Source organism: Elephas maximus, chromosome 11, assembly GCF_024166365.1.
Source record: "Elephas maximus indicus isolate mEleMax1 chromosome 11, mEleMax1 primary haplotype, whole genome shotgun sequence".
NCBI classification, from domain to species: Eukaryota; Metazoa; Chordata; class Mammalia; order Proboscidea; family Elephantidae; genus Elephas; species Elephas maximus.
The window spans coordinates 71,611,290-71,628,286 of record NC_064829.1 but is presented as its reverse complement, the minus strand read 5'-3'; the positions used below and the strand labels follow the sequence as shown (position 1 = coordinate 71,628,286).

The following is a 16,997-nucleotide window of genomic DNA, read 5'->3' as shown; positions in this document are numbered from 1 at the left end:
CCGCCAGTGACTGCGCGGCCGGGCCTCCCGGCGGTCCCCGCTCCGAGCGGGCTGCGCGCGGGAGCAGCGGGGGGCGGCGCGCAGGGCCCGGAGGCGGCGGAGGAGAAAGGGTGCGCAGCCTGGAGGCGGGGTGCGCCGTGGGGTGCAGCGGAAGCGGGGGTCCAGGGGGGAGAACTTCGTAGCCGTCATCCTTTTTAGGAAAAGAGGGAAAAAATAAAGCCTCCGCCCCGCCTTCTCCCCACCCCTCGCGGCACCACACACAGCGCTGTGCTCGCGCGGCCCGGGCCGGCGTCCGCCGCCGCGTTGCTCCAGCGGCTCTCCGGGAAATGCTCGCTGCTCGCAGTTTTACCCGAAGAGGACTGACTCCTGTCCCCGCCCGGTCCTCCAGCGTCCCCGCCCCGCCTGTCCCTCTCCCGGGGAGGCGTGCAGGGCCCCGCGGAGAGCGACGCCTGTGCCCGCGCGCGCGTGTGTGTGCGCGCGTGGAAATTGCCCAGAGGGGACATCGCTGGACTTCTGCAAATACCGGACTGAAAATTGTAATTCATCTGCCGCCGCTGCCTTTTCCCTCGTGCTGGGGATTCCTACTGGTTGACATTTCTGTGCAGCAGAAGTCTGGGGATCATTCTGGAAATTCTTCTGATTTTTAACCCCCCGCCCCCCAACTCCTGATTCCTCTGGAAGTTTCTCAGCAGCTCTAACTGGAGAGCTCAGAAGATTGATGGGATTCTTGCCTTATGCGTTTATTTGTACAAAAAAGGAAGCTTGACAGAGGATCATGCTACCCCTAAAAAATACAAGTAAGTTCTTTGCACAGGAAATGGGCTTCATGTAACTTTTGATGGAAACATTTGAGATTTTAACTTTAAGTGCATTCGAGTAAGTTGGATTTCCAGGCAGTTGAATCCATTCTTTTGAGCTGTGAAACTTGTAGTGTGTATGTCCCGCTTGCACCCGGTGTATAAAGGAAAATGCACCTGATTTTGACTATGTCTTTTTTTTTTTAACCTTTCAGCATCACGGAGGAAGTAGACCTATAGTGCAATAATTATTAATAATAATAACGTGCCTCATGCAATAAAGATCCAAAAGGAATTTAAATAAAAATTTCCTGAATCCCATGCCAAGGGGGAAACCCCAGAGTCGAGTTCCGCGTGACTGAAGACACCCCCTCTTCCAAGAATGCAAAGCACATCCAATAAAATCGTTGGATTATAACTCTTCTCTTGGCTTTTGGGGGCGCGGGCTGGGAGCGGGGCCGAGCGGGAAGGATGGCGCACGCAGGGAGAACAGGTTATGACAACCGGGAGATAGTGATGAAGTATATCCACTATAAGCTGTCGCAGCGGGGCTACGAATGGGAGGCTGGCGAAGCTAGCGCCGCGCCCCCCGGGGCCGCTCCCGCGCCGGGCGTCCTCTCTTCTCCGCCCGCGGCGCCCCGGGGCCCGGACACCAGGACCTCGCCGCTCCAGGCTGACCCGACCGCGCAGCCGGCGCTCAGCCCGGTGCCACCTGTAGTTCACCTGACCTTGCGCCAGGCCGGCGACGACTTCTCCAGGCGCTACCGCCGCGACTTCGCCGAGATGTCGAGCCAGCTGCACCTGACTCCCTTCACCGCGAGGGGACGCTTTGCCACGGTGGTGGAGGAGCTCTTCAGGGACGGGGTGAACTGGGGGCGGATTGTGGCCTTCTTTGAGTTCGGTGGGGTCATGTGTGTGGAGAGCGTCAACCGGGAGATGTCGCCCCTGGTGGACAACATCGCCCTCTGGATGACTGAGTACCTGAACCGGCACCTGCACACCTGGATCCAGGATAACGGAGGATGGGTAGGTGCATGTGTGGTTGAATGGGAGTCTGTGCTTGAGGTCTGAGGTGGAGACGCAGTGGTTGATGTGTGGGTGGACTCCGGGGTCAAGGGGAGTCTGTTGAGAAAGCAACCAGGTTACTTTCTTCCCTGCTTCCCTCCTTCTTCCACCTAACAAGGCTTTCCCTGGCAACCCTTCTGTGATAATTTCTTCCGCCGAAGGGGTTTTCCTTGAGTGTCAGCCGTTGAAGTTCAGTGATCCAGCATTGGCTTTCCAGTAGGTTCTTGTGGTAAATGGGATCCCTTGAATGTTTCTCAAGCCTGTGGTCCAGGCAACACTCCCCCAATCAGTTACCTGGCTCAGGTAGCTTGTTGACATTGGCGATTTCAGGGGTCACTCATGCCTACTGAACCAGACCCCAGGGTTCGGTCTTGACAATTTGCATTTAAACAAGTTCCCCCGAGGGATTCTTCTGTGTGCCAAAATTTGAGAACCACACAGAAGAACAGACTCCACCAGAGGACCAAGGTGATGTCTTCTTTGAATCACTTAGTAAAATTTACCCAAAGAGGAAAACAAATATATCCTCTTTCCGTGGAAAACTTAGCTGTGTTTGTAAAGAGGTAAGTTGCCATTCCAGAAGTCCTTGGACACTAGCCTACAGTGTGTATCACATTCCCAGTGGGCGTGACAGTCTGTCTTGAAGAATGTTAGATATAGATGTTTTGCCTTAACTCCTTGGTGACAGAATTTGCATCGGCTGCATGCATCGTGGGCTATTTTTATAACTAGTGTATGATTTAAAAGTTTATTAGAATCTTAGTGTCTTTTACTTTTCACCACCTAGAATCCACATAATTTTGTTGTCTCCTCTGCTAAAAATGCTTACATCTAGGGTATCTGTGTGATGTGTAGAAGAATTGATTCTTAGCTGTGGATTCTCTCATGCCTTGCTGTGAGTTGAAGTGATTGATACCTGCAGCTTTGAAGAACACCTGTGAGGTGATTTGTTTCTGGTACGGTGCTCCACAGAGCTTCCGTGATTTTGCCATGCCGTTGTTCTTTTCCGTGATTCTTTTGGGGGAGGGGTGCAGATCCTATGACTCAAGAATTGTAATTCAAATCAACATCTCATATCTAAATGTATGAATTGTGAAAAAATAAAAGAAGATAATTCTTGTCTGAGGTTATTTTAGGACTTTTGTTTTAATCTGAGGACTTATCTTTGGAAAAGGATGCAATTCATTGCTTTCTCTTACAGTCCCTTGGGAGAATTACTAATGGAATTATTGTATAGGACTGAAGAACAAAAAGTCTGGAAATGACTACAAGTGGCTTAGAATTCAAGAAGCACATTACATGTTTTACTACGTTTTACAAAGTGTCCTAATACTAAGGGGCCCAAAAGAGAAAAGGTCAAGAAAAACAGATGACTTTGACCAAAGTTGACAAAAATTTTGATGCCCATGTTGGGTGTTTAAAATTAACTCACATATCTTTGTTTATATCTCTGAAATCTAAATGTTCTTTGTGAGTTATTTCCTGGTTTGTTTTTCGAGACCCACATTATAAGATCTTTAGTAATTCCGGAGGAATTCACCAAAGGGTGAAAAGAATATTTGTGTTCAATGTTTGGTCAAGGAAGTTTTGTTTTTTTTTTTTTTTCCTTAACCATCATCGCCAAAGAGGTAGGGACTTTTAGATTCCAAAAAGGTCGTTTTAAAACCAAAGGAATATGTATTTAATAGTTAAAATTATATTTTTAAATATTCTATCTAGTTGGAGGAAATCCAAGGTGGTAACTACCATCTATCAAGTAACTTAATAGAAGGGTGGGAAACAGAGACATATGTTTATGATAGAAACTAAGATATAACCTTGATCTTTGTTGTTCGATTGCAGTATATTAACATTTCATACAGTTGAGGTTTCTTTTTAAGTGAAAGTTCACTTTTTCCTCCTTCCAAAATAAGCGTTTTCATAGTAGAGCGTATCTCTGTGGTCCACAGGTATCTGAGGTTGATGAATGTAGAGGCTACATTTTATGATGCCAAACCACAATGACATACTGTAGAACACGATAAAAAAATTTTTTTTGATAAAACCTCTTAATGTAAAAATAAATCATAGAGATGCATGAGTGGCTAATGGTAAAATGTGTAGTAGTTTTCAGAACAACACATAAATTGATGATTATATAGGAAATACTAAGGAATTTGGCAAGAAAGAGAGCATATAACAGGAAATGCAATCAGATATGGACATTTTGTTATAAAAACTGGTAGAATTTGAGAGTTCCAAATGATTTGCCTATGATTTTAGATTTGCGTTATTAATCTGAAGTTTTCTTTTAGGAATTTGGCATACAGACATGTTTTCCTCCAAATTTTCACTAGTCAGGGTTGCATCTCTAATATGTTGCAGGCAGCTTACAGTGTGAACGTAGTCTTAACAATGGTAGAGTTTCAAAAGAGAGCTCACGTGTTTTTTCCGCAGTGACAGTGATGTGTCTGTTCCCAGGAGTCAGTGGATCAGCGTATGTACTGAATAATATACTAAGGGGGACTTTAGACTTGGAGGCACTTTTTTTTTTCTTTGCTGCTGAGGCAAAGTCACAACTTCCCGAGGCTGAGAGAAACGGTTTGCATTCCGTGTTCTGCAGCAGAGAAAGCAGAGCCTGGGGGTGATACGCTTCCAATAGATGGTCCCGGCAGCCTGCAAATGAAATAAAGACTGAAGGAGAGGTTGAGTATACAGTAGGCTGTAGAGTGGAGTGCACCTTTATTCCTAAGTCTGAGTAAGGTATTGTTTGGTATCCAGAGAAAGGCAGGACGGAGGGAATAGCAACAAGAGAGTAGCAGTTTTTGAAAATGTCGAAGGCCTGGCTACTCAAAATATGGTCCATGGTCCAGCAGCACGAGCATCCCTGGGAGCTTGTTAGAAACGCAGAAGCTCAGACCCTACCCCAGACCTCCTGTGTCAGAATCTGTGGTTAACAAGATCCACAGATGATTTGTGTATACTGGCTAAGACACTTGATTCCTGGGGGCATTGTTTGGAAAGAATGACCACCTGGGATGGAATCCTGCAAGTGTGCTACAGGTCCATAGCATAACCTGGGATCCTGAATATTTCCCAGATATGCACCAGAGTTCGCTGACCTTAAGAAGAAATAGATTGAAATGAAGGTGAGATAGGAGATAAATTACTATGTGCCACATCTTCTTGAGAATGCATTTCCTGGTAGCTATACAGTTTGTAGGAGTGATGGTGCAGTGGTTAAGTGCTTGACCGCTCACTGAAAGGTCTGTGGTTCGAACCCACCAGCAGCACCATGGGAGAAAGATGTGGCAGTCTGCTTCTGTAAAGATTACAGCCTTAGAAGCCCTGTGGAGCAGTTCAGCTCTGTCCTGTAGAGTCTCTGTGAGTTGGGATTAACTCAATGGCAATGGGTTTATTGTTTTGTTTTTTTGACTATACAATTTGTGTTGGCATCACTGGCCTAATTAAAGTAAGCTAGCTTTTCTACTCCAATTAAAGGATGGAGGTTTAGCTCTTTTAATAGCTCTGTTAGTTATTATTTTATCCCCTTGTAACACAGTTTAATTCTGTAAATCAGTTTAGTGGCCTTGAGACTTCCTTGGGACAAAGGGGCTCTTGCAAACAAAGGGTTGAGATTTGGGCAAGTTCATGGTGAATGAAAATTGTTGGCACCCTCCAAACAGGGGAGCGTAACAACATTCAGCTTCGCGTCTTAGAAGACAGTAGGATGTGGACATTAAAAGAATGAACTGTTTCAAACAGGAGGTTGTTTGGCATCATTCTGTTGATGAAATGATGGCCCACTTTTTAAAAAAAATCTTTTGGTCTTTGGTCTTGGTTGTTTCGGAAGATGGGGATGAACTTCTCCACACCCTATAGATCTTAGCTTCTTTTGTATTGGTTAGTCAGCAAGCATTCTACAACCGGCTCTCTTCCCTAAATGTAGTCCACATCCAGCAAAACATTTGATTAACTGGAAAGCAATACCATTCTCATGCCAGTGTACATATTGCTTGAAAGAGCATCATTTTTATCGAGACTGAGTATCAGCTGCTTATGGCCAATTTCAGTAGCAAAATGATAGGATTAAAAATAGCCTGAAGATGATTCAGTCTTAAATAATATATTTAATGATGAATTTTCCTTGAGAAAGTGCATCTTTCTGCCTGTTAAGAATCACATGACCCCTTTCAATAATCTATTTTGTAGGAAAAAAATACATTATTGCTCCTCGAGCGTTCAGTCTCGTGCTGTTGAGTGATTATATTTCTGAATATTCTTAACGTATTATAGTTCACTCAGTGCTCTTCTGTTTTAGGGCCTTTGTTGCTATTTAATGTGCATTGAAAACGTGGGTTTCCTTTGTGCATCCTGTTACTTCGAGCTGTGCTTTCTAGTGAGAACATATTCCTCTTTTTAGCAATCCTTGATTGAACCGGTACACTGCAGATTGTTTACATGTCATGAGGCCATATAGCACCACCAGGTAACAGAGAGCCACAGATTAACAACAACAACAAAGCCAAACTCTTATAGTTTTTCTTTACCTTTTATTCTAGTCCTCTTCAGTGTCTTGGAGGGTTGATGAACCAACTCATAAAGCAGGTGTATGGGTGCTGCGGGTATTATTAGTGGTGTCTCCCACTCACCACGCCTACGTACCTGTTTCCAAGGTCACTCATCATGTCTTAGCAATAGTTTAGCAATGCAGCTTTCAGCAGAAGTGCATTTGTGCTAGAAAACAACACTGTCTTTGTAGTGCACGAGTAGAAAGTTTTTTTCCCCCAGAGATGTATTGTATTTGAGGTTCAAAGGTTCCGTTAAACCTTTTTAAGGTAATCTAATATCACCTGACTCAGGTATAGCAGTAACTTCTCAATCTGGTCGCCTTTTCCCCTCAGCCATCTATAGAGGACCACTCACTGGATTTACTTCACCGTGAAGTTTCCTCTGGGTTTGGTTCACAGAAAATTAGTGTTTGATATCTAAACGGGATTAGTGATGAAAATCACCCAAGGACTGAGGTGATTATTCAGCAGCATGCTTCCAAGTCTTATATGTGTTGGACCCTGGGTTAAGTTGGGGGCACAGGAAGGAGAGCTCCCTGCCTGCCTTGGATGAACTCAGAGGCCAGTGCCGTAGGTGTTTTAGTAAACTCAGTTACCACGCATAATAAGCATGAGACTCTTCAGATTTAGAGGAAAAAAGAAAAAAAAAAATGTAACTAAGTATATATTATTTTGCATACACTTCAATCTTTGCCTAAAAAAGTTATTTCTGACCATATGGCTGTTCATGTGTGCATTAGGCCTGATTTAAATAGGGGGAGAAATGTAGACAACTTTAAAAATACCAAATAACATAGACATACTCTTAAGAGAACTGAAAGGCGGGAGGAGTTCCCTTTGTTAAATATTTACCTACTAAGCATCCTTTAGAGGAGCCCTGGTGGCACAGTGGTTAAGCACTCGGCTTAACTCACCAGCCACTCCTTAGGAAAAAGTTCTGGCCATCTGCTTCTATAAAGATTACAGGCTTGGAAACCCTATGGAGCAGTTCTACCCTGTCCTACAGGGTCACTGTGAGTCAGAATTGCCTCAACAACACACAGCAACAACAGCTGCAATACTTGGACTTCAGCTCTTTTTATTCAGTATCATTAGTGGCTTTTATGAAGATGTGGGAAGCATGGTTATCAATTGGTGTGGATATAAAGTTATAAGGGAAGGCAATCATATTAGGTGACAGCTGGGGTCCAGAAAGTACTCAAAAGGATCCAGTTCGGCTAAATAAGAAGTCTTATGTGTGGGTAAGGAGCCCTGGTGGCACAGTGGTTAAGCACTCAGCTGCTAACCAAAAGGTTGGCGGTTCAAACATACCAGCCACTCCATAAGAGAAAGCTGTGGCAGTCTGCTTCTGTAAAGATTACAGACTTGGAAACCCTATAGGCAGTTCTACCCTGTCCTATAGGGTGGCTATTAGTCAGAATCGACTCGATGGCACTGGGTTTAAACAGCCTTTATGAAGTGGAGACTTATTAAACATGAATCTATACTTTTTGAAGTACTCATCAATTCTTGTTAAGTAAAAGAGAATCAAGACTGCCTGGTTAGAATGATTAGAACAGCTTATTTCTGAAGAACTGTCTTGATTAAATCATTCTTATATGCAGAAAAATATTGGTAGGTTTTGATCCAGGTAGGGGTTCTTCCTTTGGGAGGAAAAAAGCTTTTGTTTTGTTTTGAGGTTATAGTATTGTTGTGCTTCTCTTCTGAAATGCTCGTTACAGACATACTCCTTGTAGCATTTATGTTTCTGTAGAGCAGATCTGCTCAGTTCTTGCACGTGTGGTCCCCGTTCTTTACCTGGAGATTATAAAACTTTTAAAATTAGAACAAAACTGTTTTCATTTTGAAAATATTTTTGTAGGTTCCCTCTTGCTCTGATATATGCTCACTTCTGTCATGCCAATACAATTTCTCTGCTCTTTCTGTGCCAAACAAAAGATATGCCCCACCCCATCCTTCAGTGAGAATGACTATTGGATGAGAATTCCTATTGAGCCAAAGCCTTCGGGATTTCTCATAGGCATTCTGCCACCCCATGATACTCTCCTACCTGCATCATTATGCCACCAAAAGGAGACCTCCTAGGTATAGCTCCTTATTACCTTCCAGCACATGAAGGGTAGGAGTCCCCTGCAGAAAATAGCGAACTCAGAGAATATGCCTAGACACCAGCAAGAATGGGCATAAATGGGCTTCAGCCCAAGCTAGTGTATAATCCCGACTCTAATAAAGAGTCCTGGTGACACAACAGTTAAGCGATTGGCTGCTAACCGAACGGTTGGTGGTTTGAACCCGCCAGCAGCTCCTCAGGAGGAAGACCTGACAATCTGTTCCCATAAAGATTACAGCCTAGGAAACCCTATGGGGCAGTTCTGCTCTGTCACATGGGGTCGCTATGAGTTGGAATCGACTAGATGGCACCTAACAACAAGAACAATCTTGCCCCAGGCAGAAGGGCAAGTAGAATTCTGTCAATAGATAATATCCTTTCCTCCAAAAAAAATCACCAAACGAAACCTTTTGCTGTCAAGTTGATTCCAACTCATAGCAACCCTACAGGAGAGAGTAGAACTGTCCCATAGCATTTCCAAGGAGCAGCTGGTGGATTCGAACTGTTGACCTTTTGGTTAGCAGCTGATCTCTTAACCACTACGCTACCAGGGCTCCTCTTTTCCTCCAGAGATCATATATTCCAACCCTAAGCAGGAAAAGGAGTATGTCTGGTGGTAAAATTGTACTTGCTCTGATCCCTTTAGTGCAAGATGAGAAGATTAGAGTGGGGGTTATACTCGAGCCTTAGCTAAAATTTGACTAACTGAACTTGACTGAAATAGCTTATAGTAAAGACTACTTCCCCAAATGCTCTCTTAACCATGTTAGAAAGGGAATCTCCCTGACATACTGGTATGGCCAATTGTAGCAACATGTGGAGAGTGACTTGGGTGGTTTTCTTGAGTGTTTGACAGGATTCCAGGAGGAGGTTAACGAAGGAGCTGAGTGTACCCTCTCTTACTCACTGCACATGGAGCACGAGCCACAGTGGGTGGCTCCACTTGGAAAATGTGTGTTTCTATCCTGCTTCTTGTTTTGCCTTCAGAATTTCGGAGCTAGAACCGTATTCCATTTTTAGTTAATAATCAGCTCATCAGCTCTCTGGGGCTTCGACGTAATGAGTCAGAAGCTTATGACTGACTCCACTCTGCTCTTTATTATGTCTCCTGAAAACAACACGAGAGTCCGTAGTGTCAAGTGAAGCTTTAATTTTTCAAGGGAGATTTTTCCATTGAGACCAATATATCTTTTCTTGTGACAACTCCAATTACTGTATTTCTGTTTTTAGCTGGCTTTTCTTAAGCTGCAAAAGAGTATGGAGAGTTTATGAATTTTAATGCTTGGAGCACAAAACAAGGGATCACTGTTGCAGGTTGTGTTTATTTGACTCCCACCTCTTCTTTGCAGATATTTAAAATTTCTCCAGCCTTACAACATGATGAATGTAATATCTGTGTAACAACTCTGAAATTGAATTGGCATCAAGTATTCCACTCAGCTGCTTTAAAATTCTCCAAGAGAATATGGGACAGATACCTAAGTGTCTTACTTCAATGCCTGTTGAGTATATGTAGCCTTCTTACAATTAGAGTAGGAATAAAATAAATGACAAGTTACATCGTCAGCTTTCGATATTGGGTTTTTATCTCTTAAAAAAAAAATAGCAAGCTATAAAGGATGCCAATGTTAGCCCTTCTAGGTCTAAAATTTCAGGATTATCTCTTAGCCATTTCCTTTGTGGATTTCTGGCAGCATTTAAAAAAAAATAATAAGCTTCGAAAGAGGTGGCTTTGAGGTATTTTATAACAAAATTATGTAGGCTGGTGAGACTAAGCCGCTTAGTAAATATTAAAGTGGTAGTACAAAAAGAAAACTATTTAAAGACGTTTTAATCGAGGAAAATGAACAGTTGTTCACAAAACTTTGAGTTCGTAGAAACTAGGGTAGCAGTGGAAGTATACAGAGTTATTACAAAGGCTCTTGCTCGCATACTAACTTTTTTCATTGAAGCACGTTTGTTGAGGGCCTAATGTGTGCAGAGCTCTATGCTAGGTGGTTTAATTAAATTAAAAATCCGTAAGATAACCTTTGCTTTCAGGGAATTTACCAACAGGTAGTGGGACTAAAAAGAGGCCTAGTGGCACAGTGGTTAAGTGCTCAGCTGTTAATAGAAAAGCCAGTGATTCTAACCCACCTAGCTGCCCCATAAGAGAAAGATATGGCAGTCTGCTTCTGTGAAGATTCCAAACCAAACCTGTTGCCATTGAGTGCATCCTGACTCAGGAGGTGGTGGGTTCGAACTGCCAACCTTTTGGTTAGCAGCTGAGTACTTTAACTACTGTGCCATCAGAGCTTCTCAAAGGAAAAGACAAAGGCTCATCTGGGATTTGAACCTGGGACTTCTCACACCCTAAGTGAGAACCATACCCCTAGACCAACGAGTCATTCTCCATCCCTCTAAAGATTACAGCCTGAGAGAAGCCCTGTTGTTCAGTTCTACCGTGTCCTATAAGTTCACTATGAGTTGGAATAAACTCTATGGCAGCGTTTTTCATTTGTTTTTTAAGTGGGACTAAGATGAGTGTGTAAATAGCTATAACCCTTGACAATCTTCAGTGCCCCGAGACCAGATGGAACCAGAAGGGGATCTAGAAGAAGAGGGTCCTTCAGGAAATCATTTTGGGACAAGCTTTGGAGAACAGACTGGAGTGTGGGGAGAGGGCTTTTTAGGTAACAGGAATGGAGGGCTCAAAGCAGGCAGGAATGTATGAGGTGTGCTTGGGGAATTGCAAAGACTCTGAATTGACTGAAGCATAGCAATCTCTCCTGAGATAAGTCTGTAGTTTGAGAACTTAGCCTGGGTCCAAAGTTGAGAGGTTTGTACTTAATGTGGTAGATGTTAAATGGATGCTGAAAGGGCTCTGAGGCCAGCTGCGATGCGGAGGCAGCAGGAGATTGAGCATGACTGAGGCTGGACAATGGAAAACAAGTAGGAGATTGAACCACATGGTAGGGTGGGGAGTGGGAAAGATGGGGAGATGTGGGGGACAATGTAGAAGTAGAGCCAAAGGGCTGACAACAGGTTGGATGTGAGGAATGAGGAAGGGGAAGAATCTGGAGGACTCAAGTTTGATTCCAGCAGGTTCAGTCAATGATGTTGTCATTAGTAGAGAAAGAAAAGATAAGAACAGGTGCTATTTTGTGGGATAAATGTGATGACTTTAATTTTGGAAAATTTCAACTTGACTTGCTGTTGGAATACCCAAGTGGAAATGTCTTGTAAGCCGTTGGAGATAAGGATCTGGAGTTTAAGAGAGAAGTTGAGGCTGCAATATAATATGCCTTTTCCCCCAAACCATGTGGATTTCCTTTTTTCTTCTTTCATTTCAAAAGCCCCTGCTGATTCTACCTTCTTTTATTGCTGCCTTCCGCACATCACCTTTCCTCAAAAGCCCTGTGTAGACTTCCATGGATTGGGTTAAGGTGATTGTCTTAGAGCTTTAAGGTTCAAAGCTTGGCTCCCTACCACCAGTTGCCTACTTAAAAAATAATTCAGCCTGAGTCAAATTAATGCTATTTCAGTATCCTAATTTTTTAATAGTACCTTTTGAATAGATGCCTTTGAATTATGGTGTTGGCAAAGAATTTTGAATATACTATGGGCTGTCAGAAGAACAAACAAATCTGTCTTGGAAGAAGTACAGCCAAAATACTCCTTAGAAGCAGGGATGGCAAGACTTCTCGTCCCATGTGCTTTGGACATATTATCAGGACATATTATCATGATTCCCTGGAGCAGGACATCATGCTTGGTAAAGCAGAGGGTCAATGAAAAGGATGAAGACCCTCAATGAGGTGAATTGACACAGTGGTTGCAAACAATGGGCTCAAACATAGCAGTGATTGTGAGGATGGCACTAAACCAGGCAGTGTTTTGTTCTCTTGTACATGGGGTTGCTGTGAGTTGGAACTGACTCAAAGGCACTGACTCAACAACAGCAATAACAATAGTACTCTTCTTTTGTGTCTCTAGGTCTTAAAAATCTAGGTGTTCTCCTTCACTGGGACTTCCTTATTTAATAAGATATTATTCCTATTAAATTAAACCCAGCACCTAGCATAGTGAATAGCAGGTGCACACAGCGATTGTTTATTGAATTAATTAATTAATTATTTTAGAGGCACTTTGAGCATCTAACACATCATAAACAGCTTTCCCTTTATTATATAGCGTGTGTGTCCCAAATGTCCTATAGGTTCATAAATAGTTAATAGAAATGAAAAAAGAAAATACTTAAGTGTTTTGATTTCATCCTTTACTAATGAATTGGAAAAGTATGTTTATTCATTCCTGAAGGAAAATATTCTAGATTTTGTTTTATATTAAATACTCAATATTTATTCATCCTTAATGCTAATCCCACACCAGCCTATTGGTTGTCACATTGTATCTGTTCAAACAAAAGAATGTGTACATATGATCTACATATATATGTGTGTACTGGCTCTCATTCCTTGTGTTTCATACCTTAAACCTAATCCAGGCTGTGAAAGTTTTAGCCTGAGATTACTCATCACTTGATCATTAAAACAGGGCTTGTCCAAGGTTCTCACTATGGTAACAAGGTGGTGTTTCCCTCTGATGAGTGTTGAAGCTCAAATATAAAAGAACTACAGCACACACAGCCCAAGAATAAATGGCCCCCTAGTTCTCTGTCAAAAAAGGCAGCCAAATGAAGGTGGAAGTTGGTGTAGCTCAAGGTTCCAGAGCCGAGAGAGCCTGCGATTTCATTTCTAAAGATGCTGACCAACAGGAAAGACACCCCGGAGGACTCATGGAGAAAATCAGTGGCCTGACAGCTCCTTGCTAAGTTCTTTGCTCTGGCTCAGGCAAGCGTCACAACCTTTCTGTGGTTTTCAGAACTGGTGGAATCTGTTTTGAGAATCCTCACCCCCTGGCATGAATCAAACCCAAAGTATCGTTGCTCATCATTTGTCATCTGTTTGAGCACGATTGTATGATTTGTTTACTTGTAATGAAGCTTGACCATACTTCTCCAGGGACTTTTTAAAAAGAAGGATATGTCAGCTTACAGATTTGTCCCCATGAATGAAACCACAAGCAAATCTTTCTCCCTTCATCCTTTCCTCCCTCGCATTTCTTCAGTGGCCATCTGTGCCTCATATTTGCACTGCCAGCCCTGCTTCAAGTGCCTTATCTATGAGTGAATTCAGCAACTTCAAATTATAAAGGACACCCAGATAATTGGCCTGTTCTCCAAAGTATCTGTCCCCTGTGTTGCTGCCAGATTCGTTCTTAATGAATACATCCAGTGACAGTGGGATTCTTGAGCTTGTCCGTATCTCTGAGAAAATGAGCTTCCTTGCTTTGTAACAGCTTGCAGCTCCGGGAAAAAAAATGACGGCCATTGCACAAGTTTTCTTTGAATGTAGTTTTCTTTCCCATAAATGATACTTTGAGAATACAGTTAAGGGGTTATTAGTTTTCTATTTCACGCTTGGCCTGTGTGTAAGAATAACACAAGCTGTCACCGCAAATCAGTAGCTCCACACGACGCTTCTTCTGGTTAATGCGAGCGTTTAATATTGGGCTAAATTAAAAATTAACTGATGAAAGTACGTGTCAAGTGAAATTCGAAGATGCTTTTTCTGAGGAATATTTAAAGGGCATGACCAGTGAGTAAATTTGTGGTTTTAAAATATGGAGAATTTGGGTAAATCTAATACGCGTTGAGGCACCTGACTCTGCCTTCTAACCTCTCACCTGTCAGGTTTGGCAGGACGGTGGAAAAGAGTGTCCTTGTGTTTAGTATCGGGGACCACTGCGTCTCAGTTTTTTTTCTTTTTTTGGTGAATAATTGTTTTTTGTACTCAATCGTACAGTTGAAGCATACGGAAGAGGAGAGGGGCTATTCATTTCTACTACATGGTTTATCTCGAGCGCACACAGTAGGCCAGGCATGGATGGGGAAGTAGGAACAAGACAGGCCTGGCTTACAGTCTAGGGGAGTGGAGATATTCAGCAGCGGCTGCAGTTGAGCATGGTTCCAGTTACAGGAGGAGAAATGCGACAGTCTTAGGGGCATATGTTAGAGAGTCAGAGCCCCTGGGTGGTGCAGACGGTGAGCACACTCAGCTGCTAACCTAAAGGTCAGAGGATTGAGTCTATCCAGAGGGGCCTCGAAGAAAGACCTGGAGATCTACTTCCAAAAAATCAGCCATTGAAAACCCTGTGGAGCACAGTTCTACTCTGACACACATGGGGTTGCCACGAGTTGGAGTCGACTCGAACGCAACTGGTTTTACATTAGAGAGTCAAGGAAGGCTTCCCAGGAGAGGGGGCAGGTGAGCTGGAGCCTGGAGGAAGAGCAGAAGTTAATCTAGTTAAGGGGGTGGGAGGAGAAGAGTGTGTCCAGGAAAGAGAACAGTGGAAACCAAGGCCAGAAAGCCTGGAGGAGTTGGAGGACCTGAAGAGTACCCCCGGCTGGCGCGAGGCGTCCAAGTGGGTGTCCCTCAGAGACGGACCACCCAGGAAGGGTTAATTTTAGCAAGGCCACTCTGACTATACTTCAGATAATTAGTGAGACCAGAGAGAGAGTAGAAACCAGATAGGAGCTATTTCAGTAAATGAGCAAGGGTAATGTGCTTGACCTAGAGGAATGGTAGTGGGAACGGCAGAAATGGATAGCACTGGGCAATGATTGTGGAGCCTTGGTGGCGCAGTGGTTAAGCACTTGGCTGCTAACTGAAAGGTTGGCAGTTCGAACCCACCAGCTGCTCTGTGGGAGAAAGATGTAGCTGTCTGCTTCTGTAAAGATTATAGCCTACAGGGAGTTCTACTCTGTCTTATAGGGTCTCTGTGGGTTGAAATCGACTCAGTGGCAACGGGTTTAGGCAATGATTAGGAATAGACTGGAGAGACTTTTAGGAAGATGCAGTGATTGATTAAGGGTTTCAAAACATTGCTCATTTTATCTTCAACTACTGATTTTTTTCTATAACCAACTGCTTATTTTTTTTTTTCTATTATCATTTTGAAAAGAATATGGTCATGTTCTGGTTGTATACAAGTATTTTTTTCTTATTTCACATTCTCTTAAATTAACATTGCCTGGTTGGAAACTTTATTTTGTTAGAACTCACATTGTAATTAACCTTCATTAACAATTTGTTAATAAAAGTGTATTTGAAGAAATAATTCCACTATGAAAGGCAGTTTTCATAAAATTTCCCTCCAGGTGGAAAATTCAACCATGGTATGTATGTGTGTGTGTGTATGTGTGTATGTATGTATGCATGTGGCATTTTAAAGTTTCCAAGGAAATTCAGTATCTGTTGGTCCACTTGATCGGCACAACTCTGAGCAAGGCAGGTATTATATCCCATGTCTCTCTGCCTTCTTCCCACAGCCTTTCTGTTGTATGTTTATTCCCACGTGAAAGATTGAGAAAGTTTTGGCTTCGAGAAGCTAGGTTAGAGCCAGAAAGCAAAGGAGGTGCTGGTATTCATTCCTAGACTCAGCATCTAGGAAATATTTCTTTACACCATGCTGCTTCTCTGGGTGTGTTTTCATAGTGAGACGAGAGTCCTCAAGAGAAACTTCATCAAATATATTCAGTTTTGGAAGATGATATCTTTAATGCTTCCTGTCTCAAAAATTCTCAGGAATATGAAGGTGTAGTCTTTGGTTTGGGGTTTTCGTTCCTCCTTTGGTTCAGCTTTTGAAGTACTTTTCATGTTGACGGCAGAGGAGAATCCAGCTGCTCGCCATTTGATGGCCCTGCATTGGCTCTAGACCCCGTGAGGGTGTGCTTGTGAGCCAGGTGATCCAGGCTGTGGGACTCCGAGGACACTTGTGAGTGGAGGGAGACGTTCTTTCAACTTGGGAAAGTGGAATTACCTAAACATGGATGATTTAAAAATTTTTTTCTTCTGTGTATTTCTTGTTCATGTCTTATCATGAAAGTGACAACATAAACTATTTGTGTTCTTTTTGTGATTGACTTATTTTGCTCAACATAATATCCTCCAGGTTCATCCATGTTCCAGGATGTTTTGGAATCTCACTTTTCTTTATTGCTGAGTAGTATTCCATTGCATGTATGTACCACGTTTTACTTACTCATTCATCCGTTGATGGGCACTTAGGTGGTTTCCATCTTTGTGCTATTGTAAATAGTGCTGCAGTGAACATCGGTGTGTATGTGACAGGTGATGGTTTTTTTTTTTAATTGTGTTTCGGATGAAAGTTTACAGTGCAAATTAGTTTTTCATTTAAAAATTTATACACAAATTGTTTTGTGACATTGGCTGCAATCCCTGCAATGTGTCAGCACTCTCCCCATTTGCCTGTCCACCCTGGGTTCTCTGTGTCCATTCATCCAGTTTTCCTGTCCCTTCCTGCCTTCTCATCTTTGCTTTTGGGCGGGTGTTGCCCATTTGGTCTTGTCTGTCTGATTGAAATAAGAAGTACGTTCCTCACCTGTGTTATTGTTAGTTTTATAGGCATGTC

At 42.9% G+C, this 16,997-nt stretch overlaps 1 protein-coding gene across 2 annotated transcripts in view; it reads left to right on the top strand.

The window, feature by feature from the left end:
• Window positions 1-16,997, top strand: part of BCL2 (BCL2 apoptosis regulator) — a 209,757-nt gene continuing 192,760 nt past the window's right edge. The window contains exons 1-2 of one of the 2 annotated variants that reach the window (XM_049900478.1): window positions 2-797; window positions 1,013-1,823. In XM_049900478.1, the coding sequence (XP_049756435.1) occupies window positions 1,269-1,823 (555 nt within the window). In that variant the 5' untranslated portion in view covers window positions 2-797; window positions 1,013-1,268. Of the gene's footprint in view, window positions 2,426-16,997 lie in introns of both variants that reach the window. The other variant, XR_007519229.1, reaches the window with a different exon arrangement.